The following is a 25,431-nucleotide window of genomic DNA, read 5'->3' as shown; positions in this document are numbered from 1 at the left end:
CTTCATCCCTCGACAACTGGAAACTCAGCATCTGCATCCCAGCACCTCACACATGATTCAAAACCTATTTTCAGATGTCAGTCTTTTACTCTTGCTTGGGAAAAAAACTCTGAATTGTTAGAGAGAGTGACCTGCAGCTCGCCCAGGCTTGGATGGCTCCCAGAGGAAGCCTGAGGCCCTCGCCTGGCCGGACTGTGCTACCACACTGGGAAAGGGCTTTGTGTACCCACACACCTCCTGCCCTTCCCGAGTACTGCCCACCACCACGAGCTTCTGGAAACAGCTTCAGATGAGCAGGTGATGAGCAGGGAACAAGATCAGCACTGGGTGAGTTAATGTGAACACCTGCTTACCAGCCTGGCATTAAATTGTCCCAGGATCTACCAACCCATCTCTGCTAGCTCTGGGCAGAGTTCACTCCCTCTTTTACTCCTTGTTTTCCTGAGAAAGAGAGGATAGATCCTTAGGTACACAGATCTGAGTTTTCCCAGTCAGGGCTATAAAGCCACATGAAAAATCTTTAGGAATTATAGTTATTATAGGAAGTTTTCCATAATAATTGTGGAAGATGGAAGCATCTTGTTCATTGCTTGCATCTTATGATGCATTTACTTGGTAGAGCAAGAACATCTCAGGAGAGATATTTTTAGTTCAAATCTGTAACATGATATTTAATCCAAAGTAGAGCAATGAAGCCATGGGCTAGAGAGCACTGTCATTACATCATGCAAGAGGCACAGAGTACCATTACCCAAACAAGGTACTTTAAAAACTGGTGTGTAATGTTGTCCATCCAAGGCCTTAGTGGTCAGTACATTCAAAACAATTTTTCCTTCACATTTCACAACTCCAAATACTGATACTGTTTTGCCCAATGGGCTACTTCAGATGTGCAGCTGTATTCTTTAATGATCACTGGCTGTATCAGTAACTTCCAAACACATATTTGAACTCATTAGTAGCAGTTTTTATTTACAGTAGTTTAAAACAGGCTTGGATTTTCCACTCTGGTGTGTGTCTGTACAACTGCAGCCTTGTGATGTTCAGCAGGAGCTGAGCCTGCAGTGCAGCAGCCCAGTCTGTGCTGGCAGCTCAGGGTGAGCAGCAGCACCAGGCCCAAGCTTTGCATCCCAGTTGTTCCGGACCATCCTGGAGTGGCATGGCTCAGGCTGCTGCACCTTTTGGATATGTTTAAAATAACAAAATGAACAACAGGCATAGAGCTTACTTTTGTAAGGATTTCTTTGTTGTACCTGTTGTCCTAATGTATTCAAGGAAACACATTTGAAAACTACAAAATAAAAAGACAGGTATCTGAAGGTGAACTTGGGAAGGCACGCAGCAAAGATTTTCTTGAAAGTAAATATTCTATCTGCAACAGCCTGCTCATAACACTGGGTCTGTAGAGAAGTGCAGTTTGAGCAAAGTCTTCATTGCCATTGGAGTTAAGACTGGTACCCAGAGTACACAGAGGATCCAGAGAGATTCTCATCCTCCAAGCTGGCTGCAGCACAGTGCAACTCTTGAACGTTGTCTGTTACTTCTGCTTTGTTGACAGAACTGTGATAGCTCTTGGCAGTTTTCTCCTGTCTCCAAACACCCAGCAGATACACAGCATTTCATTTGAACTGGTTATCAATCAGGGTTCCCTTCATCTTGGCTTTCTTGGCTTCCAACTCAGCCTGAATAGGAAAATTAAGATAGAATTAAATCATGTCTGGATAATTTTCCCTTCAGTGCTCCAATCAAGTCTGCTCTTCTTGTCTGACCAAGCAACTTTTGCAGTTCTAAAACCAGGAGCAAGAGTAGCTCAAGTGTTTTGCAGATGTGTTCAAAACAAGGACCATCTTTAAAATTGTAAAAAGCCCAAGAGAGAATTTCATACTTTCTATCCTCAGGTGGAAGCTGCACATTTCCTCCCCCTTTCCATCTACTCCCCTCCTATCACAGGAGGTAAGATCAGTTGTGATGTCCTTGCCATTCATTCTCTGAGTGCCCCTTGCAGCAGCAGCTGAGCTGCAGATCCTCCCCAGGAGCCTCATGGCAATGACCTGCTCTGCAAGCAGGCATGGGAGCACAGGCTGGCAAAGCCACGGCCTGATGTCCCCTTCCCTTGGTCCTTGCCCAGCAGGTCACAGGAAGCCTCCCTGCAGGCACTCCGCTGGCTGCTCTTCAGTTAGCTCTCCAGGCAATGGCATGCAATTTTAAGTTCAGGGGGACAAGAACATCTTTATAAAACCTGTAAAGGAAATCTCATCCCCACAAAGCTGCAAGCTGCCTGTGACTATACCAGGACCTCTCTATACCTGCAGTCTGATCTGCAAGACTGTGATAGCTCTTGTGTAAAAAGCCAACACATCTCAGAGCTTTGTGTTCAGCACCAAAGAAAAACTCACCAACTCTTGTAGTCTTTTCTTGCTCATGCCTTTGCGTTCCAGCTGCTTCTCAATCACTTTTGCATTCTGTGCATATGAGTCTGCAATCTCCCTCTGAAACAGACACACATCACCTTGCAACAGCAAACCCCAGAGGAACAACATCTCATCCAAACAGTGACACCACTGCTGCCTCTGCCCACTAAGGGCATCCGAAACTCACCGCTTCAATCTCCTCCTCCTCTTCATCAATTGTGGACACTGTGACAGAGCTGAACTTGCCCATGTCTTTGGTCCGTTTGGTCATCATCACCTGCGTGAAAAACAAGAATATTTTGTTAAACCTTGGCGACAGCTGTGCCAGTAGGGATTGCTTCCTCCTTCCAAAGGTTTTAAGGCTTCTTATGCAAGCCATCAAGATTACCTGAACTCTGTGGGTGGTAAAGGGGAATTATGCTCAGTGATTTCTGGGCTTAAAGGTGTCATTACTAGAAGCAAGCTCACTGATATACAGTAGGTCAGCCAGACTTTGAGAATCACTGTGCAAACTACCAAGCTGACCTACTTACAACTGGAAACTTTCTGTTAACTGAGCCTAAACATCAGGCACAGTCTAGACTTTAGAGTTGATTTTGCTCTCCTTTATTGCTAGGACTTCAAGCAGCAGTGACCACTGTCAAGGGAAACTTAAGGGAAACATGGACAAGACACCAAATTGAGTTATTGTTCAGAGGTCCTTTTTCTTTTCTCTCCCCTCACCATTAAGTTATTTTATACACAACACCTTTAGAAAAGCAAAGGTATCCTTGTTCTCTAAAGCAAATCACCTTTTTAGGAGGTTCTTGTTTCTGAGTATATATGTTTGTTTTCCCAAAACCCTGGCCAAATTTGACCACAGCACCATCAACAATGAACGTCACAGGAGCATTTTTCTGTTGGTGTTGATAAAAGAGCAGCAGTCCACACCTGGAAACAGAAATACACAGCTGACAGGAAACCCAGATTCTGGGTTCCTATGGTTTCCTCATAAAAAAATATTCTAAAAGTCACTCAAAAGACTAAAAAAGGTCACTCACTTGCCACACTTCTTCCTGAACTGCCGCTCTATGCCTTCGGGTCTGGGGAAAGAGAGGCAGCGCTTGAGCACACAAGGTCTGTCTGTGCCGGGCTGGCGGGAGGGGAGCGCCTTCCCGGGCCGGGCTCAGAGGGACGGGGGTGCAGGGGCCGGGCCCACCTGCGCAGGAACACGCTCTCCTCCTCCTCGGCGTTGCAGAACTTGTGGGCGTGCTTGGCCGCGTCCATCACGCGGGCGCGGTCCCGAGGCCGCATCGGCAGCTTCTCCAGCTGGCAATCTGCGGGAGCGAGGGCCGGGCTGGCGGCGGGGCCGGCGGGCACCCGCACGGGAACCGCAATCCACACCCCGCATCCCGGAGCCACACCCGTAGCTCATATCCCAGACCTACACCCATATCCCACATCCCGGACCCGCATCCCCAACCCACACCCGGTACCTCACATCCCGAACCTGCACCCGCATCCCAAACCCACACACGTATCCCACACCCCGCCGCCGCCTTCCCGGGCCCTCCGCGCCACCGGGCCGCGGCCTGCCCCCCCGGACTGCCCCAGCCCCGGCCCCGGTCCCGGCTCACCGAGCACCAGCACCATCTGCCCGCACAGGCAGTAGTAGACATGCAGCGGCTTCTCTCCATCGTCGTACTCTTCGCGGTCGCGGGTGTCGGAGCACACCACGGAGCGCGACACCACCTTGGGCATGGCGGCGGCGGCGGGCCCGGAGCCGCCTGGCCCGGCCCCCGCGCCCGGCCCCGCCCGCCGGGGCGGCTCCGGGGAGCGCAGGGCCCGGCCGCCTCTAAAAGCTGGGCAAAACTGGATTGAACCCTTCTTGAGCAGCAGCCAGAGCTCACACGGTTCTGACTGCACAGGCCGGTGCAGCGGGGAAGGTCCTGTGCGGCCTGATAACAACGTTAACTTTCTGTCACTGGGTTTTCTCCCGTGTCTCTTTCTTCAGCCGCCTCCCCACACAGCTGGGTTATATGAAATTGCAAGTGAGGATAAACTCGAGAAACACAGCTCAGCCAGCTTTACACAATTTCCAAAAGCTGTTAAAGAAACGTAGAAAAAAGCTTATTTTTCCCTTGAAAACACTCTCTGGGGAAGCAGAGAATGCAGTGTTGTGCTGGTTTTGACAGCAATGGAGTTACTTTTCTTCACAGTAGCTGGTGTGGGGCTGTGGTTTGGATTTGTGCTGATAACTCAGAGATGTTTTTGTTACTGCTGAGCAGGGTTTACCCTGAGCTGAGCCTTCTCTGCTCCTCAGCCCACCCAGCAGCGAGAGGCTGGGGGTGCACAAGGAGCTGGGAGGGGACACAGCCAGGACAGCTGAGCCCAACTGAGCCCAGGGATGTCCCAGACCATGGGGCCTCATCCTCAGCACAGAAATCTGCGGCAGGAGGAAGGGTGGGGGGGGGGCACGTTTGTAGTGATGGTGTTTGCCTTCCCAAGGCACCGTTAGGTGTGAGGGAGCCCTGCATGCCCCGGGGAGTTGGGAATGCTCTCCCTACTCCGGCTCGCTCCTGGGCCCGACCTTCGCTTTCCCCACTGAACTGTTTTGATCCCGCAGCGCCACCGCCCCTCCGTGACGCCACTGCTGACGTCACACCCCGCCCTCCGCCGCCGTTGGTGCCGCCCCCAGGCCCCGCCCCCCGTCGTGGTGGTAGAGGCTGGGCCGGGGGCTCAGCCACATCCGGCTCCGCCCCCCTCTCCCCGCGCCGTTGGTACATCCCGGGACCGTCGGGCTGCCGGCGCAGGAGTCGGTGCAGCCCAGGCTCCCCCCCCCCGCGCCCGCCGTAGTGGTAGAGGCCGCGATCGCTCCTGTCCCTCAGCGCCGCCGCCGCCTCAGTCGGAGCTCGAACCTCAGCCGCACCCGGCGCTCCCTCCGGCAGTGTATGCCTGAGCTATAACCCTCAGCCCGCCATGTCCACTCCGGCCCGTAGGCGCCTCATGCGGGACTTCAAGAGGTACCGAGGCCGCGGGCCGAGGGGAAAGGGGCGGGCGGGCGGGAGGAGGACGAAGGGCCGAGCGCTACCGGGGGAGGAGGGGGCAGCACAACATGGCGGCGGGGCAAGGCGCGCTCCGCTGATTGCGTAGCGCGGGCGGCGCTGCCTGCCGCGGGTTACGCCGTTTGCGCAGCGGCGGCTGCCGGGCCCGGTTACGCCGCTTGCGCAGCGGCCGCTCCTTGGCCGGGTTACGCCGCTTGCGCAGCGGCCGCTGCCGGGCCGGGTTACGCCGTTTGCGCAGCGCGGGGGCGCAGCCGCGCTCACCGTCCCTGTGCCCCGCAGGCTGCAGGAGGATCCCCCGGCCGGGGTGAGCGGGGCCCCCTCTGAGAACAACATCATGGTGTGGAACGCCGTCATCTTCGGGTGAGTCGGCGGGGAAGGGGGCGGCGGGCCGCGGGGGCCGCTCCGCCGCCGGGGGGTCGGAGCCGGGCTGCCAGCGGGGTAACGCTGTGCTTTGCTTTCCCTTCTCCAGGCCCGAGGGGACTCCTTTCGAGGACGGTAAGTGCGGCGTGCGGGGCTGTGTTTGGCTTTTCGGGATGAATGCTGCGGTTTGACACGGCCTTGGTGTCACTGCCGTAGACTGCAACAGGTGTGAGCCTGGAAGGGGGGAGGAGGGGGACGTGGGTGCATGTTCACCTGACCACATACGTGTGTGCCTGGTTTTTGTAAATATTAGTTTTCTAATCCTACTCTCAGAAGGTGTTGTAGATTTAGTTTGCTGTGTTGACTTAAAAAAACATGCAATTAGCTTGTACAGTCTTGTATGTAGTCCCTGTATCTATTATAAGTCATTTTAAGGGTCTCTACAAACTTTTCTGTTGAACTTTGGATCATGTTTTTAGGGACATTCATGTTTGGGTAGCCATCAATAACTTGGCATAGAACTGTTGTCTTTTGTTTGAGTTCTGTGTTTTTCTGATGCTGGAAGTGTTTTGTGAGCAAGTTCCAATGTGAGTCAGCTGAAGTAGGAAATGGGCTGAATGACTGAGGAAGTTCAGAAGAGTGGCTTTTTCTTCTCATTTATTTCTGCTGTGCTGCAATTGGTATCATTCAGGGCTTAAGATTAAAAGACTTTTTAAGTTTAAAAGCTGACTGAATAGGTCCTGGTGACATACCTGTAGTTTCCCTCTGGCCTTACTGACTTTGATAGGTTTACTGATGCTGTATGAGTACTTCAGCATCTTGTGAAAACCTGTTAGACATGAAATACTGTCTAACTGAAATCAGTGATGCATTTTTTAAGGTACTTTCAGTGTAGGCTATAATTAATCTTAGATCTCCATGACTCATGACAAAAGCATAGGAAAAATTCCTTAACTCTTATGTTGTTCTTGGCTAACTCCCTTGTCTTTGTTTATCCGTGGAGGTAGCACCTGTGGATGTGCCTCTGAATTGCAGACTGTATTTCTCTGTGACTGTTTTGAAGACCTCAAATATTTCAGGCCTAAGAAAACTCTGAAGACTCACTTCTTTTTAATGTAATTCTTTTTAATTTCTTTAGTTAAGAAATTTGCTGGAGTAGCTGTTTCAGGAGTCTGATGTTTAGAACTTGGACTTAAAGCATTGCATAATAGAGCAGCTAGACTGAATGTGTTTTGCTGTCTCATGTGGTAACCCTTAAAGAAGGGCTCACTGAAACTTCTGTGGGGGTTGCTGGAGCTGCTTTAGCTCTTGGAGCAGTGCTGCTAATAGAGTGATTCACAGTTTAAAGCAGAGAGCTGTCTCCTTGCAGTGTGCTGGATGCAGGTTCCTGCCATGCTCAGGCTCTTCCAGCTCAGCATGTGGTTAACAGATGCTCCAAGGGCTTTTTTTCCATACATTTCCATTTAGTTGCAGAAGGTTGAGGACTGCTTTTGAGAGCCCTGACATATTGATTTCCTCCGTGCTTCCTGAGGCAGCATTGAGTCTTTATCTTGGATGCTGAGGATGTGTTGCACTATCAACAGTCTGAGGTTCAGACAGATGCTTGGGGCTGCTGCTGCTGTCCTGCAGCTTGGGCTGATGTCATGCTGTGCCCCAAGGTGTGATGGATTGCTCTTTCCTTAGCAAAGGCTGTGTTTTCCCACTGTGTGCTCAGGAAAACAGATGTGGCTTGTGCAGCAGGATATCTGCTTATCTCCTCCCCCTGGATGGATCTTACTTTGCTAGATAACAAAGCACTAAGTGGAGCCTGCAGATAGGGCTTGCTGGTGCCTCAGCTGTGCTTTCCCACTCAGTGGGTGAAGCAGCACAGTTCAGATCATGGCAGTGCAGTCCAGATGCAGTTCAGCTTCATGCAGGTAAGAGTAAGGAAATTTTAATTTAACAGCATGTTAGTTTGGACTGGCTTTGCAGCTGCACAGGCCCTTGTGACTCAAAGATACACTGAAACTCTGTAAGTCTTTGCAGGTCAGTGTTCTTTTTAATTTTTAGGCTCTTTCACTGTGTGGTGATACTGTAAAATTTCAGATAGCTTGGTTCTTGTAAAAGTAGCCTGTGAAATTTGGGGGGGTTTGTTATTCTAGAGGTATAATGATGCTGACATTGTGAGAGTTACTGTTCTTTATCCTCCTTCTGGTGAGGCCCTTCTCTGCCTGCAGCTTCTGAGGTGGTGTAGTTTGTCTGGGCTGCAAACCTGAAGTTGAAGCACATTTGTTTACTTGCTGTGCAGCATTCTGCAGCTGATACCCCTCCTTCTCCACCCCCAGACTTGGAGGGTGTTTTCACAACTCGGTGTGCAGCCTGCCTCAGCTTAGGAGCAACCACTAATTTAGACCAGCAGCACAACTCCCATCTTCTGGTTCAAGAGGATTCGATTGCAGGTGTCTGCAGTGGGACCCTGGGGATATTTATCCTCCCTCCACCATATTTCTAAGAATGTTTGTGTGTGGCATCTGAAGTGGTAATGCTGGCACAGCCATGGAAGCCCAGGCTGTGCCAGTGCTGTTCCTCTGAGGCTGGGTGATGGTGCTGTGGTTAGTGTGGGATTCCTGGCTCAGAGAGATTTAAGTAGCTCAGCCATTGTACCCTGCCTTGCTGGGATTGTGCAGGAGGCTGAGCAGAGAACACAAGGCATTTGTCTTGTGTGTGGTTTATGCCTTGCTCATGGAATGTGGATCCTGTATCCTCATGCAGGAGTGAAAGAGCCTGTCCCTGCTTTTAGGGCAGTGGAATGGAGGGGGTGCAGTGAGGGGCCCTGCAGGGACACGGGCTCTGCTCTCTGCAGTAGCTGGGGCTGGGCACAGGCTGGGCAGAAACCTCTCCTGGCTGTGTCAGGGTCTCAAATCCTGAGGCAGGAGTGATCAGCAGGGTAAGTACAGGGCAGAAAAGAGAATGTTTGCCTATGATTAGTGTGATCCCAAAATCAACAATGACAGTAAATATGATAATTCATGGTTTTAAAATGTCTGTCTAGGGTAAGCTGTGAGAAATACCAGTTGAAAGCATTAAAATTAGTGACATGAGGGACTGGACTCTGAAGGCCTCAGCGCTGTGTTGTGATACCTTTGTGGGCTTTCAGTGTGTGTGACCCCTGGACTTTGGTGCATCACATCTCTGGATTTGCCCTTTAGTAAAGCTCAGTAGTGAGGGTTTGCATGCTGTGGAGCATTTCCAAAGAGCCATTGCCACTCTGGGCCCTGCCTCGGAAATCCCAGCAGGTAGATAGATACTCCAGCTGGGTATTGCTGCAGGTGAGCTCAGCTCTGTGTTAAAGTAGCACTGTCCTGTCTCTGTGGGACAATAGCTTCCCTTTCTTTCAGTGGTTTTAAATAGATTCTGAGACCAAACTGCTCCTGTTGCTGCCGAGCCTGTGTGGTGGTTTGTGCTTGGTTTTCAGCCTACTGCTTGCTTAGTCACTCCTCCTTCAGGGGGAGGCTCCTGAGAACCAAACTGGGGCAGGGAGAGCTGAGAATACCTTGAGTCCAATCTCTAAGCATTTGCTTCTAAGGGGCTGATGTTTGCAGCTGGCAGAAGTTGTTCCTCGCTCCTGTGTTTCAGGCTGATCTCAGACCTGGCTCTGTGCCACTGGACTAAGCTGGAGTCTACTTGAAAACCCCACTGCAGACTTCCAGTAATTTGAGCAATCCTAACTCTGCTGTTCTGGCTCGTTTGTTTCACAGTGAGATAGCATAGTGTTGGCTCTCTGCTGTTACATTGTTAGGCTGCTAATAAAAAAACCAAACATGCATAAACTTATTTTTAGGGTGCTGAGACTTCCCACTGCTGTAGAGAAAGTGCTAAAGCATCTGTGCTGTGTCTTCATTTGCAAACTGGAACGTCAAAGCAATGACCTTCATTTCTTGCAACTCAGTGTTACAGTTTATCTCCTTATAAAGAAAGGAGTCCCTGGGAAATCTTGCAGGTCCTTGCTGATCTGAAAAAAAAAAAAAACCAAAACCCAAAAATCTGTTCTCTGGCTTACCAGTTATTGGCACGTGTTTGCTAGCCAAAGGAATAACTTCATTCTGTTGGGGCTGGAAAACTCCCTGACAACAGGAAACACGGAGGGACACTGAGCGTGGGGGATGTGGGGAACCTGACTCATCCATCACTGATACATAAAGGTGCCCTTTCAGAAAAGGCAATGTGCCCCAGCAGCAGCTTGTTCCAGCTTTAGTGTCAGGTGCAGCCCTTCTGCAGGAGGGCTGTGTGTTTGTGTGGAGCTGCTCCAGCTCTGGGCACACCAGGGAGCGTGGCTGGGAGCAGCTCCCGTGGCCTGCATGGAGCAGGGAGAGTTCCTTGGTGACCGAGCTGAATCAGGAGCAGGCCTTGGTCCCCTGAACCCATATGTGCAGCTTACTTGACAGACTTCTTATTCTCAGACTGTCATAGCCTGAGGAGAAGGGCTAAAATAACTTACCTTGGTGCAGGCTGTTAAAATGGTTGGATTGAGACTCAGCTGCAGTTTTCTGGTTCTGCTCAATAAGCCTCTCACTAAGGATGACCAGTTAGCGTGAAGTAAATGCTCAGGTTTGTATTTGAAAGTTTGATTTGGATGCTGCATTCAATACTACTTTTCTGCAAGACCTGATTACCTTACATTTGTTGAGAAATATGCCTTTTTTTAATTTAGAGGAAATAAATGACAAGGTCCTTGCTATGACAGCGTATTCCATAGATAGGACTCACCCAATGACGTTATGTACACAGATGGTTCTACACCCACTGCTGTTGTTTGCACAGTGTGCTGGGATTAGGCTCTCTGGAAGAAAACCCCAAGGGCAGATTTATTTCCCTACATAAACCTTTTGACTGGCTTAATAAAAGTCAGTCCCAGGAAATGCTCTTGTACCAGTGCTGTTTGGAATGGGGTGTTAATGATTAACTCCACGAGAGTGAAGGAATTGCACAATGTGTGTTCCATGTCCATCATGCCTGTGTGAGCACAGTAGTGTCAGTGTGTATTGTGGGGGAACTGCTACTTACTCATCCCTTGTGTAAATTCATGCTGAATAAAGCTTGCTTTATCTCTCTTTCAACTCCAGGAACTTTCAAACTTACAATAGAATTCACAGAAGAATACCCAAATAAGCCACCTACTGTCAGATTTGTCTCTAAAATGTTTCATCCAAATGGTAAGTACTTAGACAGTGCTTGGGTTTCGTTTTGCTGTTCTCTTGGAGGTTTGGTGGGGGGAAGAGAGGGCTGGGATGTTTTTTGTTATAGCTTGCTGAACAAAAGGTCTATTTATTATAAAAGTTTCCACTAATGAGGCAGCACAGTTCCAGTGGTTGTGTAGTTTTGGTGAGGATGGATATGTGAGCAGTGCTCAGGCTTGAAAAGAAAGGGGCAATAAAAGGAGCCTCTTACCTTTCAGGTGTTACAGCACAGTACTGGTGAGACACTCAACTGCCTGTTAAGCCTTACAGAAGAATGTTTTGTACTTTAATAGCAGTGCTTTGGACTTCTGTCTGTATGTATTGTAGACATAGCATAGTGGCACCAGTGAATGCAGCTGTCATCTGTCACTTCCCCTAAATGCCTGTAAGAATGATGCACCATGAAATGTAGTGTTAGGGTCCAGCTATAGCCAGTGACAGTAAGATTGTTTAATTAATCCCCTTCCTAGGTAGCTAAAGGCTGGAGAGCTATTCCTTGCCTTTGTGCAGAAATACCAGAAACCTTCCACCATGGCAAGTGTGGGTACAGTGCAGGGAGGGAAGGTCCTCAGGTAGCTGCTGTGAATAAGGTGACTGGACTCTGTTGCAGAGACTTCATGGGGAAACCTTGAGTGTGAACAACTGTTTGTGGGTGTTCTTTGTTTGGTTCACTTCTGGGCAGCTAATTTCTTTTTTTTGCCTTAAAATCTGTTCATGGTTTTCCACAGCAGCAGTTGCAATGACACAGAGAAGTTTGTGAGAGAATAACCACGGGTTGACTTTAAATACTTCAGGTTTCTGTTGGTGAGGAGCTTCAGTGCTTCCTAGCTAGAGGCCTGTTTGCAGTATGGGCTGTTGCAGTGTGTCTGTACATAGGTTTTCAGGAGTGGGCAGTACTAGGGAGAAAAGCCAGTGGCTGTACAAGTTGTGGTTTAAGCTGTGTTTTTGACCCTTTCCAGTCTATGCAGACGGTAGTATATGTCTGGATATCCTTCAGAATCGCTGGAGCCCCACTTATGATGTCTCCTCCATCTTAACATCCATACAGGTAAAAGAACTCTGCATGAAGAGACAGAATTACATTAGGGTGCTTTGACAAAAACAGCTCAGGAAACTTTTTCCCCCCTCTCCTAAGAGCCAGTATAGCAATATAACAGTATTGGCAAAGTGTGAATCCCTCCCAGGTGTAAGCTGGCCAGGCAGTGACTCAGGTGGTCACTGCAGGGCCCCAGCAATGCTTGGCTGTCACAGCAAGTCACCTGCACTGTGCAGGGTGACACTGGTGGCCAGAGCCTCCAGAGCCTTCCAGCTGCAGGGATGCACCTGGAGTAACAGCCCTGCTCTGAGCAGCGTGGGCAGTTCCGAGGGTGTGCTGGGGAGCTGTACTCGGCAGTGCCTAAGGATGTTTTTCTCTTTGCACAGTCCCTATTGGATGAGCCCAACCCGAACAGCCCAGCAAACAGCCAGGCAGCTCAGCTATACCAAGAGAATAAGCGGGAATATGAAAAACGGGTTTCTGCAATAGTAGAACAGAGCTGGCGTGACTGTTGACCCAGGATGATGCAAATGAACACTCTGTTGATGAGGAAAATAAACAAAGTGTCCGAGTCATCTTTTTCCTCCTAGCATTTACTTTGCAAGCAAAATAGCTGTTGTGCTGTTGCCACCCTCCCTTGCTGAAGCTTCTTCTCCTTGGACATCAGAACGCACCCACTTTGAAGTCAAACGTTCTGTACTTGGGTTACTTGCAAAAGAGTTACTGATGCTGAATTCATTTTCTGTGGTCCCTCTCCAGTCTTAGGGCAGTATTGTGCATTTCTGTAGTGTACACTAAGCTTTTAATTGTAATTGTGTTATACACAGTGATGCTTATGTGTAGCTTGATAAAAGGGATGTTTATATACATACACATTTTTTAACTGATATTAACTAAAGTGCTGATGTGTCCGGGCTGGTCACTCACCTCTACTATTGGTTTAGACCCCACTGCGTTTCTAAGTACTGGGTGAAGAAATCATCTTTTGTTTCCCTTTTGTATTGGTTTATCAACTCCTTTACTCATGTTAAAAAAATCAACACTTTGATTGATTCCAATTCAAAGATTTAGTAAGCCCCTGGAATGCTTGTTACTTCTGCACTTCACATGCAAGATTTATGTACAGATCTACATAAATCACTACAGCTGTGGTACTTGGATCTTTGCTGAGGGTGAGAAACAAGCCCTTTTTTTTTTATTACTATTTTAAAGGACATGCCTACAGAAACTGTCAGCAGGTTTCTATAGTCCTGTCACGAAGGCATACTGGACAAAACCAGGCAGAGCTGTGGTACTCAGCAAAAGGCCTTCCACATTAAGGAAGAGGTAAAACCTGACCTGTTCCAGCGATGGAATTACTCTCCTTCGGTGTCTTTCTCCTGCCCCTTATCTTTAGCTGAGAAAGATAAGTTGTTTGGGATCTAACTTTGTCTTGTGGGAAGTTTGAATTAAGTCCAGGGTAGGCACTCGAGTCTCTGCAGTTTCTGCTCTTCGTAGATGACGGCGTGGTTTGTGTGAGCTACTGCTGCATGCTTGAGTTCGTTCCCTTCAGTTTTATGGAAGTATTTTTTCAATTCTGAAAAAAACATTTGTAAGTCCAGTCACTTTTTTTGTAAGGCAAGTTTGTACCTTTGGATACAGAACCTTAAGCAGCAGTGTGGGATGGAACTTGCAATTGTGTTGTCCACTGTTCCAGTGTCTTTTGTGTGCACATTGGTCTGTTAGTTGAAAAGTATAACTTTGCACAAGTAACCCATGTAAGAAACTGTACATTTTTCAAAAGTTGTAAATAAAGTGTAACCTTAGTGCTTATTGTATAAATAGGCAAGAAGTGTATAACTGTGCTTATTTAACTGGGCTGCCAGCAGCTGGTGTGGGGGGAAGCTGCAGCACTGTGCTATTTCCTCCTGTGGGCAGAGGCGTGCCTGGGGTAGTGCAGGGGAGGGGCGGGGAGGGGGAGACAGGGCTGGCTCGGTTATTACAGGAATTGCATTTCCCTTCCTCCTGTCTTAGCAGGTGGAGAACAGCATTTATGATGAGTGGCAGAAAACAAGAGCTGGTTTCTGTGCAATTAGCTGGGCTCTTTCAAAAAAATTAATGGAGATTGGTGAGTTTGTACCCTGGAACAGCTGTAATGCCACAACCCCTTCTCAAGGAACCAAGTCCCTCTAAGGCCACAGAGGCCCTTGCAGCCTTCCCACCATTCTTTGTTTCACTAGTTAAAAAAAAGCCCAAAACAACAGAGTGGACTCTTTTCTGCAGCCAGAAGTGAGCGGCACAGAGCAGCCAAAGAAAACCAATCCCCCCTCCAGGCTTGCTCAGGCAAGGCCTTTATCCACAGGCTCCCCCCTGGCCCCGTGGTGCCTCTCCCCGAGGCTGAGGCTCTGCAGCCCCGGGAACAGCGACTGCAGCGCCCCCAGCAGGTCCTGCACAGCCCCGTGTGTGGCACAGGGGTCACAGCCAGGACAGGGCAGGAACAGCCTGGGCAGCTGCCCCTGCTGAGCTACCCTGACTGCAGCAAGGCCCCAGCTCTCCCAAAAGAGGCATTTTGCATCATGAACAGCAGTGGAACTCTCGCTGCCTTCCTTGCCAGCACCAAACTCCAAGCACCTGGTGCAGACCCAAGCTAGGGAGGAGGAGCTTCATCTTTCCCTAGAAAGTACCAGGCTTCTTCCACTCCTACAGCACCATCTGCTACAGTCCAGTGTTGATGAGAGCAGAATTCAGACACAGGGAGAAGAAATGCACAAAAACCAACCTCAAACAACAGGGGGAAAAAAATAAAAAACAACCTACTTTCAGAATTTACTGCTATATTATTTTTTCACAGCAGCAGCAAGTTGTTACCCAGCAGACCAAGCAGACAGAAGCTGTGCTGCAGCCAAGCAGAGAGGAGACGACTCTTGCTCTCTCCTTCCTGAGTCTCACCTGCCAGGGCAGTCTCTCCTCTTCCTCATCACCCTGCAGGGATGAAAATCCCTCTAACTGCTCACCACCAGGACATCCAGAGGTTAGGCATCCTCACCTCAGCCCTGAGAGCATTTAAAAACAGAACAAGAGGTGGGAAAAAAAGTAGAGGAAGGTGTCATGATTTGGAGAGGCAAATATAAGCAGCAGAAAACACCAGGTGATGGCTGAGACACGGCAACAGGAGACCTGACAGAAGCACTGCCTTAGGGCTGGCTTAGTGAAGCACCTGCAGACCCCACTGCTGACAGGATGAGCAGCATCTCTAGGCACGCCTCACTCCTGGCTCTTCCAAGGCCAGCTGCTCTCCTTTAACCTTCCTAAGCATGAAGGGAGAGTCCTCCAAGGCTCACAGAGCACCGTGCCCTGTAACCCTGCCAGCAGGCAGTGCAGATGGAGGTCAGGGATGCTTCTCCCATAAAGAAGGGAGTGCTCTGCCCTGACAGTGACATAAGCCAGTCCTGGAGAGCTTCCACACTCACACGTGGTCAGAGCAAGGCCAGAAGTTTCCTGGGGAATCCCCTCACCAGACACAAGCACCGGTACAGGGATGGAGCAGAGAAATAACCAGGCACACATTCAGTTTTGTTCAGGATTAAAGAGCTGATATTCCAAGTAAAAAAATAAGTTATATAACAGTCCCCACAAGCTACATGAGCATCTTTGAGCGTGGGCTCTGCATTTACCTCCAGTTTTTATATTTCACACTTCACCATGGTATCTGCACATGTCAACCGTTCTCCAAGGTAGGAACGCTGGAATTCTCTCAGTCCCATTCGCTGGCAGTGAAGGCGCCGTCAGTGACTCTCAGAATGGGAGACTCAAGGTAGAAATCTATGAATAAAACTGCCACTGAACTGGTTAAGGTTTACATACTGTACATAAACACAGCAGAGACAAGACCTTGATATAGGTATTTCTCAAGAATAATCAGTTTTCACACTTTTTTAATACAAAGTGTGACAAAACCTTTTTTTTCCAGAAATAAAACTTTATTTTTGTTGTAATTAATACCAATTTTACATACAAGTTTATGCCCCCAGACTGCATTTCCTTTGCTTTTTAATTTTTTTTAAAAAGGTTTTTTTTTCTCCTTCCTTGCTCAAGAAAAGCAAGGGACCTATAATTTTAAATTATGTCAAATTCCTTCTCATTGGACATGTGTTTGCTATTACAAAACTAGTAAAATGTGAAGGAACAAGTAATATCAAAGACACATACAGGAACAGCACTACTGCTTTTGGGTTGTGCTAATGCGCTCGAACAGAATTCGGTCGGTTCTAAACACCTAACAACATTTTAGAAATTATATTGCCAAAGTAAAAGACTTTAATGTCATTATTTTATTACCCACAAGAAAAATGCAGCATCTCTTTCTTTAGTCGAGTGTCCAGGAAACTCAGTCTCTGTTCAAAGGGGACACCTCACCTCAGTTTGCTTGGGGCATGATAAGCTCGTAATGCCCAACCTGGCCCTCCTGCTTCAGTTGGTCTAACAGATCTTCCTTGCGCCGCTTCCTGCTCACCACCAAGTATCTGTTGTGTCCCTGCCCATGGGATTTACTTTTAAGACCGTATTTTTGGGCAATTTGATGTATCTGCTTCCGCTCATCCATGGTCAGTTCTCTAGAGAAAGTCAAGTCAATGTGACTGTCAGAACGTGCATAGTTTCGAATGATCTCTTCAATATCTCTCTTAGCGATTCTGTTCACCCTTTCCACATCAAGCCCAAGTCCTTCCCTTTTGAACTGCTCCTTTACTGAAATAGGCTCCCTAATCCCTTCACCATCCTTCCCTAGGCCACCGCCCGTCCAGCCCATCTTTCTTAAAATTTGGTTCCCAATGTTGTCTTCTTTGATCTTCTGTTTGAAAGCCTCTTCTGCTGATCGACCTCGAATCTCATTTCTGGAGATGACGTCTTCAACAGCGCCTTTCTTCAGGTTATTAACAACAGTTGGCTGAGTCTTTTTGAGGATTTTCACGGCTTCCTCTGCTGCCTCATGCTTGACAGATTTCTTCACTCCAACTGCTTCTGCAATGAATTCATCTTCAAGCATCACCTTGCACTTCCATCGCATGCCTGTCATCCTCTCAAAGACGTACTCCACCGTCATCTTGTTGAACTGGGCGGTGTCGTTGAGGGTGCACACCGGGTTAGGGGAGTTCTCGTAGATCACCAGGTCCTTCAGGTCCTTCTTCCTCCCAGAGCCCCGTGATGAGCAGCCCACTTTCTGCACCTGGGTCACTTTGAGGGATGCTATATTTGACTGCATCTTCTGCAGGATTTTCAGCGCCTCCTCAGCCGCCGCGTGCTTGCTGGTCTTTTTTGTGCCAAATCCCTCGGCCAGGCAGTGATCTTGGAGATACACCTGACAACGCCACGAGCGGTTGGGCATTAATTCATACTTATATTCAACAGACATTTTGTTATATGAGGCAGAATTGTTAAGTATTCCTATTGCATCGCTGGCATTCTCTGTGAGGACAAAACTAGTCCAATCTTTGTTGGCATGTGCGGAACCCTTCATGGATTCAGTACCGGGCTGCATGGGGACACAGTCCCTGTTGGCAACTACGAACTCCTCGTGAGGTTTCAGAGCAGGAGGGAAATCTGGGCGACACACACCTGCCTCACACACCACCAGGTCCTCGTGGTAGGTGTGCTTGAACTTGCGCTGAACGACTCGAACTTCCACGGATTTCTTCAGCAGCTTCACCGCCTGCTCCGCGGCTCGGTCCCGGGAGCCGTTCTTGCTGCCCGCATAGCCGGTGGCCAGGTACACGTTCTGACACCGCACCTCGCAGGCGAAGCCATCTGTCAGGAGCTTCTTGCTTTTGGGCAGGTCAGCAGGGGCAATCTCTTTCAGAGGAACATAAATATATTCAGGGTTTGTCTTGCATGCCTGAATTGAACGCGTCAAAAGATACGTGAAGTTAATTTTATCTGTCCCAGTGTTTGCATCTGGATTAGTAAGGTTTTTCCAGACAGCTGCTGACAGTTTCTCCATAAAGCTCTGCTTCAGCATTATTGCTGATGGAGGGAAAGTCTCTGATGCAGGCGGGGCAGTTGAAGGGGAAACAGAAACCTGCACGGTGTTGCTTGTGGTAGAGTCCACACTATTCACAGCCTTCTTGGCTGCTGCTGCTGCTGGGCCTGTAAAGCCAAGCCCAGCTGAGCTGGAGAGCTGGGGATTCGCCTCTCGTGCATTCACTAAAGAATTTGTACAGTTTTCAGCTGGCTGTGCCATGCTGTTTGTATTTGCCTCCTGGTTCACCTCCTGCCTTTGGTGATCCAGAGAATTGTCCTTCTTGCCATCCTTCTCAGCGCTGGTGACAAAATGTATGGGCTCAAAGCGGGGTCGCACTCGGAACTTGGGCGCCACCTTTTTGGGTGGCTCAGGAGTCACTTCTGGCTCTGGACCTATGAGATGGAAGAATATTACACAGTTACCAATATGTGCTATGACAGGGAGACTGTTTTCAGAAAGGGATCTGCAAGAGGAACCTGCAGGCTCTGAACACAGGACTTGCATTCCATAGCCAAAACCCAAAAGGTTTCCTTCCAAAAGACATTCACAATTCATCAAAGATAACCAGTCATTCTTGTGCAGGTCACTACAGTGGTATTTCCACTTTCACAGCTACCACACAAAAATCTCTACATATTTGGTCAGGTGAGACTGCCTTCCAGCATTGCCCACTGACCCATCTGGTCATTTCTGAAGTGAATCCCTTCAAATCTACTAAAATAAGTAAAACTATGGTAAACAAGACAGAACACCACAGCAGGACTAGAACCTGAGCTCTGACTCTGCTGCAGGATTGCAGGATGATGTCAGATAAACTACTTTATCATCCTGTCTCCTCATCTGAGGTGGAACACAGTGGTACCAAACCCTCCTTTCCAAAACACACGGGGCTGTTACTGACTTAATAGGAGCACATTTTCTCTCAGTGTAATTGCTTTGGGCTAAAGGGCAGCAAACATGAAGAAATCTGCCTGAGCCTCAAGGGACAGCTGCAGTGACTGAGGGCCCCATTACTGACTGACCTCTTGTTTCTGCACCAGAAGAAATGCAAATGAGACAGACTATCCTGGTGTGCAAAGCTACTGCAGAAGGGGAGAATCAAATAGCTGACAAGCAAATATGCTACATCTAAGAGATGGTTACACAAGGCTTCTCCTGTGGAAGATTCAGCACCCACATGCTGACGTGGTCCATGTGTGTAATTTCATCGCAGGAGCAAAAGGCCAGCTCAGTGCTGGGAAGTGCTGCCTAATCCAGTGCCAATGTGCTGGCCTTGCTGTAGGTCAGGCTGTCTAGACATCAACCACCACAGCACAGGTGAAAACAACACCTGCACACAGCACAAACAGCCCTTCCTCCCTTCCTGCTGAAATCAGGTGACAAAGCTCTTACACATTAAATCCTTTGCCCATCAGTTTTGATGAATTATGGCAAGGTTTGCATTTCTTCCCTGTCTGTTTTTGATGGCTGCACTGCAGCAGCACCTAAAGGCTCTTGCCAGCAGAACAGCTCATTGTGCCGTCTGTGCAACAAGCCCTGGAGAACCCTCAGGGCTGCTGCCTGTGACAGACAAAACACAGAACAACAGCATCTTCTCAGCTTTGCAGCTGGCCCATGGAAGCACAGAAAGACTCCTGGCTGGCAAAATAAGGGAAGCAACTTTGGCAGAGCTAGAAATTCTACCCAAGCCCAGAGGAGTCCTGTGCTGCCTGACCATTTGTGCCTCCCACAGGCAGTGCTGACTGACACGGGGGCCTGCACAGATCCCGCCCTCTCCAGAGCTCTGAAGGTGCCATGGAGCAGCCAGCAGACAGAGCCACTGACTGCCAGCACTCCCTGCCTGCTGCATGTCCTGCACTGGAAAGGCTACAGCTGCAACACTGATACCTGAAACCATGGACTGGGCTGACATACAGCACTCTTCCAGGCCCAGCAGGGGGAAAAAAACCCCCAAAACCACACATTGTGCCTACTCCTCATTCCCTCAAAGCTCCAAGCAGGCTGTAACTCAAAAGCAATGAGCTGAACATCACTATGTACATGTACAACCCTTCCTGGGGTCAGAACATCACACCTCACCACAGCACACAAAGCCACACAGGTATTTGATTCCAGACACCAGTCCTGATAATTGAAATGAAAAATGGTATTTTCCTAGGCAAAGACAGAACTGTGTGTGAATCATGCACATGTCAGAGGAGGGGGAGCTGCTCTGCAGTCCAGCAGAGCCCCCACAGGCACTTCCCTCCAGTTTGCTGTGCTGGCTGTCCCACAGGCGGCCCTGTGGCACACTGGTGTCCCCCTGCTCCCAGAGCTGCCCCCAGACAGGGACAGGGACAGGCACAGGGAAGGGTCAGTGGCACTGCAGGTGTACTCACTGTCCGATGGAGAGCGGTATCTCTTCAGCTTCTTGCTGGGCACCAGCTCGTAGCACCTCGTTTCCCCGATGTCGATGCCTTCAGCCATCTTGAGAACCTTCTCCATGACCTGCACTCCGTACCTGTGAGGGGCCAAGGGCAGGAAGGACCTCAGAGCCAGCCCCAGGGGCAGCACACAGGCACACACAAGCTTTTATTGCATACAACAAGAACTAAAGCTGCCTGAGGCACAGCAGCTGTGCAGGGGAGATGCTCCTCTGCTCCTGCAGGAGCAGAGCACAGCACTGACCACTGTCCCCCTGCCACGGACACACAGCCACACACCGGCTCTGCACAAACCCACTTCTCATTAAGCCATGCAGCCACCACACTGACAGTGTTCTAAACTGAAATGTAATACATTATCTGACAAAACACAGAATTTGGCAGAGCTGCCAGGGGCACTACTGAACCCTGGGGTGTGAGGGAGGAGCAGCAGCTTCAGTGAACCAAGCACAGGAGCTCAGGGTGGCACTGGAGTCCTGTGTGGGGCAGCAGGCAGAGCCTGCACGTCACCAACACCACGACTGCCATGTCAGGTGACACAGGCACTGCTCAGCCTTCATCGACCACTCTTTAAAAAGCCAAACTAAACTCTGGCTGGGTGCTGCAACTGAAATGTTTTAGGTTCCTGAACCACGAGAGAGGTGAGGTGGCTGTGAGAGGCTCTGAGCAAACCCTGACCCTGCTGCAGCACCCACAGCTCCACACAAGCAGGACATGCATTGCACAGCCCTGTCCCATCCCTCTAGGCCTTTCATCCCCCACCAGCTCAGTGTTCCATTGCCCTGGGGATCTGCCACATCATTTCAAGCCATTTGCATGGTGAGGCTGAACAGGAAAGAAACCCAAACCTGTCTCTCCAAGGAGAGCCCACAAATACAGCCTGACACCAGCCTCTGACAGCTTCACACCATGGTTCAGAGAGGAGGAAGAGCAGTGCTGCACCTGTTCCATGGCATGCTCACCTTCCAAAGCCAGAAAGCATCTCTGGGCACTGCCCACAGACAGGAGCCCACAGCTGTCCCAACAGCCAGGGCTGCAGTGATTTATTTGCACCAGCTTCTAAATACTGCTCTTCCAAGGACTCTGGAAATCTACTCAAGCTCCACTCAAGAAAGGTTTGTTCTGCTCCTCATTTAAAGGACCAGGCAGAAATTAGATCCGTATAAACTCCTGGGAGAACTCTTGAGCACAGAACACTGCAGTCCCTGCTCCACTGGCACAGCTCAGCCCTCAGTGGAGGCAGTGGAACCGGGAATGGGAAGAAAATTCCAGGAGGGATCAAAGGGAGATGAGATAGTGGTGATGCCCTGCTGGGGGTTAGGATTTTTCCTTTTGTTTCTTTCTCTCATGGAATTTTGTCCCATCTGCTACTAAGAGAAAATAATGACCAGTACTGAAGAGAGACTAAAGAAATGGCCAAGGTGGGGGAAGTGTGCAGCTTGCTCACTCTCTTACCTGGGGTTTTCTCTCTGGAAGGGCAAAGACACCATGAGATTCTGGCCAGGGGTGAGGGGCTGGGCTCTGCTGCTCTCCTTCTCTCGCTGTTGGCACGGGAGGAGGACAGCCCAGTGCTGGTGTTTTCTCTGCTGCCCGGGGCTTTTTTGCTACACTTTAACCCTGCACTCCGCGTCACCCAACCCCGAAGCCCCCGCTGGGGCTGCACAGTTTCCTTTCCTTGGCCCCCGCCGGCCGGGAGCCAGCAGCGCCCCTGCCGGCCGGGCCCGGAACTGCACCGAGGGCAGCGCGGCTGGGGCGGGCTCGGCTGCGGCAGCGGGACAGAGGGAATGGACAGAGGCAGTCTGGGGTGTGCAGAGAAAGTCTGGGGTGGACACATACTGGGGATGGACAGAGACAGTCTGGGGTGTGCACAGACATTCTGGGCTGTGCACAGACATTCTGGGATGGACAGAGGCAGTCTGGGGTGTGCAGAGAAAGTCTGGGGTGGACACATACTGGGCATGGACAGAGACAGTCTGGGGTGTGCACACACACTGGGGATGGACACACACATTCTGGGCTGTGCACACACATTCAGGATGGACACACACATTCTGGAATGTACAGAGACATTCTGGGCTGTGCACACACATTCAGTATGTACACACACATTCTGGGGTGTGCACACACATTCTAGTAAAGAATGCTCCTTTCCCCATACCTTTGCCTGAAAGCCCTGCAATTTCAAAGTTATAATAGTTCAGAAGGACAGGGGTTGTATTTTCCATTCCAAGGGAGGTTCCTGCCTTCCTCAAACCAGGACACAGCCCTGTCCTCTCACAGCCAAAGGGGAGAGCAGTGCGAATCTGTTTCTCCTCCTGACTTACAGGGACAAGGTGACATTACCTGTGATGGGCAGTGTCCATTTCCAGCAGGGTGCAAGAGCAGTGTCAGATTTGACACCTGTCATTATTCACAAAGGATGGAGACTTTTGGGGCTCATATTTCAGCTGGGGGTGGGGAGGAGATCAGTCAGTCTCAACACGTTTTGTCTCATCTGGCCAGAGGAACCCAGTGTCTCCAGTAACTGGAGTCTCCCTGCTGTGACTTTCACAGACCACCCCTTGTCCTGATCCCGTAACTCTGGAGCACAGTGCTTTCCTGCACCACTGCCCCCATTCTCAGCCACCTTTAACATATCTGGGAACAGGAACACCTTCTCTCATCTAAACCTAAACTAATGAAGCCTTTTATTTAACCCCTTCCTCACGGACCATGTGTTCTGAGCCTTGTGGATGCTCTCCACACCCTCTCCCAGCAGAGCACTCAGTCAGATTTCATAGCAAAGCCCCTGATCTGTTCTTCCCAGAGCCACAGTCTGAGTTGGAAGGGTCCCACAAGGATTATCGAGTCCAAGTGAATGACCCACATAGGGACTGAACCCACATCACTGTCATTATCAGCACCCTGCTCTAACCAGCTGAGCTGCTCTGACAAACAGCTGGCAAGAAACCGGCATCAGGAAAACAAAACAAAACCAAACACCAGCCAACAAACCTAAGGGAAAACAACAAAAATCTCTCAAACTTTGAAGCTATTTACTCGATAAATCAACATCATCTCTTCCCAAACACCAAAGGCAGTCCCAGGGAATGCTGCAGGTCCCTTCCTGCCCCAGGCAACTGTAAGTAAAGCTAGAATTGTTTTAACAGTACAGAATGTTCCCCGCAGTGCTCCAGCCAGGCACACCAGCTCTGGGGAAACATCTTCACTGGTAATGGCTCCAGACTGCATCCTGCCCAAATCTCATCTCCCCTGAGAGCTGCAGGTGAAGGAGTCCATCACACAAAGTATGTGCACTGACAGGCTTAAACTGCAGCGGTTTTTGGGATTTGAAACCTTCCCACAGAGTTTTTCACTTCTATTAGCAGCAGCCTGTAGGTGATTATTGCACCATTCCCAAAAGCCCTGGCACAGAGAAGGTCCCCATTAAGACAGCACACAAACACATTAAGATGGACCACTGTATGTAACTGTATATGAAGAATATATGTATATATTCAATTCTAACATATTGCTCAAGCTTTGGAATTTGAAACTGTTTAAAATCTATGTTAAATTTTGGTGCTTGCAGGGCAGAACAGTTTAGTACTTGACCCCGGGAAAAAAAAAAAAAAAGGAAACAGGCAGATGTGTATTTAAAGATACTGATTTTGCTCTGTAGAGATGACACAAAGTATTCCCCCACAAGGCTGCGGGATGGAACATTATTAAAAGTCCATCTCTGTGCCACAGTTTGCAGAAGTTGGTGGTTAAGCAACTGCTTCCGTCCAGCTGAAAACAAAACAATCTCATCATTAAAGGCGTCTGTGAACGTGGGTGACGTTTGTGCAGATCTGCACAGCCTGCCTACGGCCGGGACAGCTGGATGAAAGGATTCCCCTTCACTTCCCCACGAAAAGCTGAGCCTTCAGGGGACTGCACAGGCGACTTTGTGCTCCCAGGGACGCTCTCTGCTCATTTAAATGACACAGCACCGCAAGCTCAGCGAGTCCTGGGGGCGGGACATCAAGAACTACTTGCAAAGCACCATCAACTCTTCCAGCGGCTTGCTGCCCTCCACGAACACACACCGGCACACTCGAGCGAACAAAACCGGCCAGGGACAGAAGCTCTCTTGCCTCAGCCCCTTCCACCCCAGCTGTTCTGCGGCTCCTTTCTAAAGCGCATCTGGGGCCGAGGTTTGGCCCCCACGAGAGCCCGAGCCCGTTCTCCCGGCGGGGGCTCCGGTCCCGCTCCGCTTCACCCGCTCCTGCCCGCGGCACGGCCCGTCCTGCCGAGCGCCCCGAGCCCCGGTGTCCTGCGGGCACCGAGAGCCCGCCCGAGCCCGGTGGGAGTCCGCGCTTACCTGCAGCCCATGAAGACGTGGTTGGTCCAGAGCACGGAGAGCGCCAGCAGCTGGTCGATGGCGCCGCCGGGGTACGCGGGGAGGTGGCGGAGGATGAAGCGGCGGCGCAGCGCCCATTGCCGGTCGGTCTCGTTGTACTGCCGCCACTGCTCCAGCGCCGGCTCGGCCTCCGCCTCCGGCTGCGGCTCTGCCGGGGGCGGCATGGCGGGCAAAGGCCGCGGGGCCCAACCCCGCCAGGGGCGCGCACCCGCCGGGCCCGGGCGCGAACGGCGGGACCAGGCCCCACGTGCGGACCAGGCCGCGGCTCGCTGCGGGCCGCCGGGAAGCGCCGGCCCGGCCCAGCCTCCGCTCCGCCGTCACCTGCCCCGGCCCGGCCCCGCTCGGTGGCGGCCCCGCCCCGCAGGTGCCGTCCCGGTTCCGCTCCCGGTTCCGCTCCCGTCACTCGCGCGGGGCCGAACGGCGCGGCCCGGCCGGCGCCGAGTCACGTGGCCGCGCGTCACGATCGCGCGAGACGCCGCGAGAAAGAGCCGCCATGGCGGGGCCAGCGCGGCGGCCTCAGCGCCCCCTGGCGGCCGCTGCCGGGAGTGGGGCCCCACGGGCC

At 50.4% G+C, this 25,431-nt stretch overlaps 3 protein-coding genes across 3 annotated transcripts; 1 reads left to right on the top strand and 2 right to left on the bottom strand.

Annotated features, from left to right (window-relative positions):
• Positions 1-643: 643 nt before the first annotated feature.
• STEEP1 (STING1 ER exit protein 1) lies at positions 644-4,190 on the bottom strand. Its single transcript, XM_064712505.1, has 7 exons — positions 4,028-4,190; positions 3,610-3,727; positions 3,452-3,493; positions 3,203-3,341; positions 2,599-2,688; positions 2,397-2,489; positions 644-1,682 (listed from the first exon to the last, which is right to left on the bottom strand). Exons 1-7 carry the CDS (start codon positions 4,149-4,151, stop codon positions 1,620-1,622), a joined length of 669 nt encoding a protein of 222 aa, XP_064568575.1. The 5' UTR covers positions 4,152-4,190; the 3' UTR covers positions 644-1,619.
• Positions 4,191-5,108: 918 nt separating this feature from the next.
• Positions 5,109-13,898, top strand: UBE2A (ubiquitin conjugating enzyme E2 A). Its single transcript, XM_064712506.1, has 6 exons — positions 5,109-5,413; positions 5,735-5,815; positions 5,925-5,950; positions 10,918-11,007; positions 11,991-12,079; positions 12,454-13,898. The coding sequence occupies exons 1-6, from the start codon at positions 5,370-5,372 to the stop codon at positions 12,580-12,582; spliced, it is 459 nt and encodes a 152-aa protein (XP_064568576.1). The 5' UTR covers positions 5,109-5,369; the 3' UTR covers positions 12,583-13,898.
• Positions 13,899-15,137: 1,239 nt separating this feature from the next.
• Positions 15,138-25,294, bottom strand: NKRF (NFKB repressing factor). Its single transcript, XM_064712502.1, has 3 exons — positions 24,831-25,294; positions 20,441-20,562; positions 15,138-18,454 (listed from the first exon to the last, which is right to left on the bottom strand). The coding sequence occupies exons 1-3, from the start codon at positions 25,031-25,033 to the stop codon at positions 16,464-16,466; spliced, it is 2,316 nt and encodes a 771-aa protein (XP_064568572.1). The 5' UTR covers positions 25,034-25,294; the 3' UTR covers positions 15,138-16,463.
• Positions 25,295-25,431: the final 137 nt, after the last annotated feature.

This window comes from Zonotrichia leucophrys, chromosome 4A, assembly GCF_028769735.1.
Source record: "Zonotrichia leucophrys gambelii isolate GWCS_2022_RI chromosome 4A, RI_Zleu_2.0, whole genome shotgun sequence".
NCBI lineage: Eukaryota > Metazoa > Chordata > Aves > Passeriformes > Passerellidae > Zonotrichia > Zonotrichia leucophrys.
The sequence above is the reverse complement of the archived record's forward strand: the minus strand, read 5'-3'. Positions and strand labels throughout refer to the sequence as shown.

Coding starts and splice junctions, on each gene's coding strand:
- STEEP1 (XM_064712505.1), bottom strand. CDS start 4,151: ATGCCCAAGGTGGTGTCGCGCTCCGTGGTGTGCTCCGACACCCGCGAC. Junction 3,728..4,027: donor GCAGATGGTGCTGGTGCTCG/GTGAGCCGGGAC, acceptor TCGCTCCCGCAG/ATTGCCAGCTGGAGAAGCTG. Junction 3,342..3,451: donor TTCAGGAAGAAGTGTGGCAA/GTGAGTGACCTT, acceptor TTCTGTTTCCAG/GTGTGGACTGCTGCTCTTTT.
- UBE2A (XM_064712506.1), top strand. CDS start 5,370: ATGTCCACTCCGGCCCGTAGGCGCCTCATGCGGGACTTCAAGAG. Junction 5,414..5,734: donor CTCATGCGGGACTTCAAGAG/GTACCGAGGCCG, acceptor TGTGCCCCGCAG/GCTGCAGGAGGATCCCCCGG. Junction 11,008..11,990: donor TAAAATGTTTCATCCAAATG/GTAAGTACTTAG, acceptor GACCCTTTCCAG/TCTATGCAGACGGTAGTATA.
- NKRF (XM_064712502.1), bottom strand. CDS start 25,033: ATGCCGCCCCCGGCAGAGCCGCAGCCGGAGGCGGAGGCCGAGCCGGCG. Junction 20,563..24,830: donor CACGTCTTCATGGGCTGCAG/GTAAGCGCGGAC, acceptor GGCCCCTCACAG/GTACGGAGTGCAGGTCATGG. Junction 18,455..20,440: donor ATACCGCTCTCCATCGGACA/GTGAGTACACCT, acceptor TCCATCTCATAG/GTCCAGAGCCAGAAGTGACT.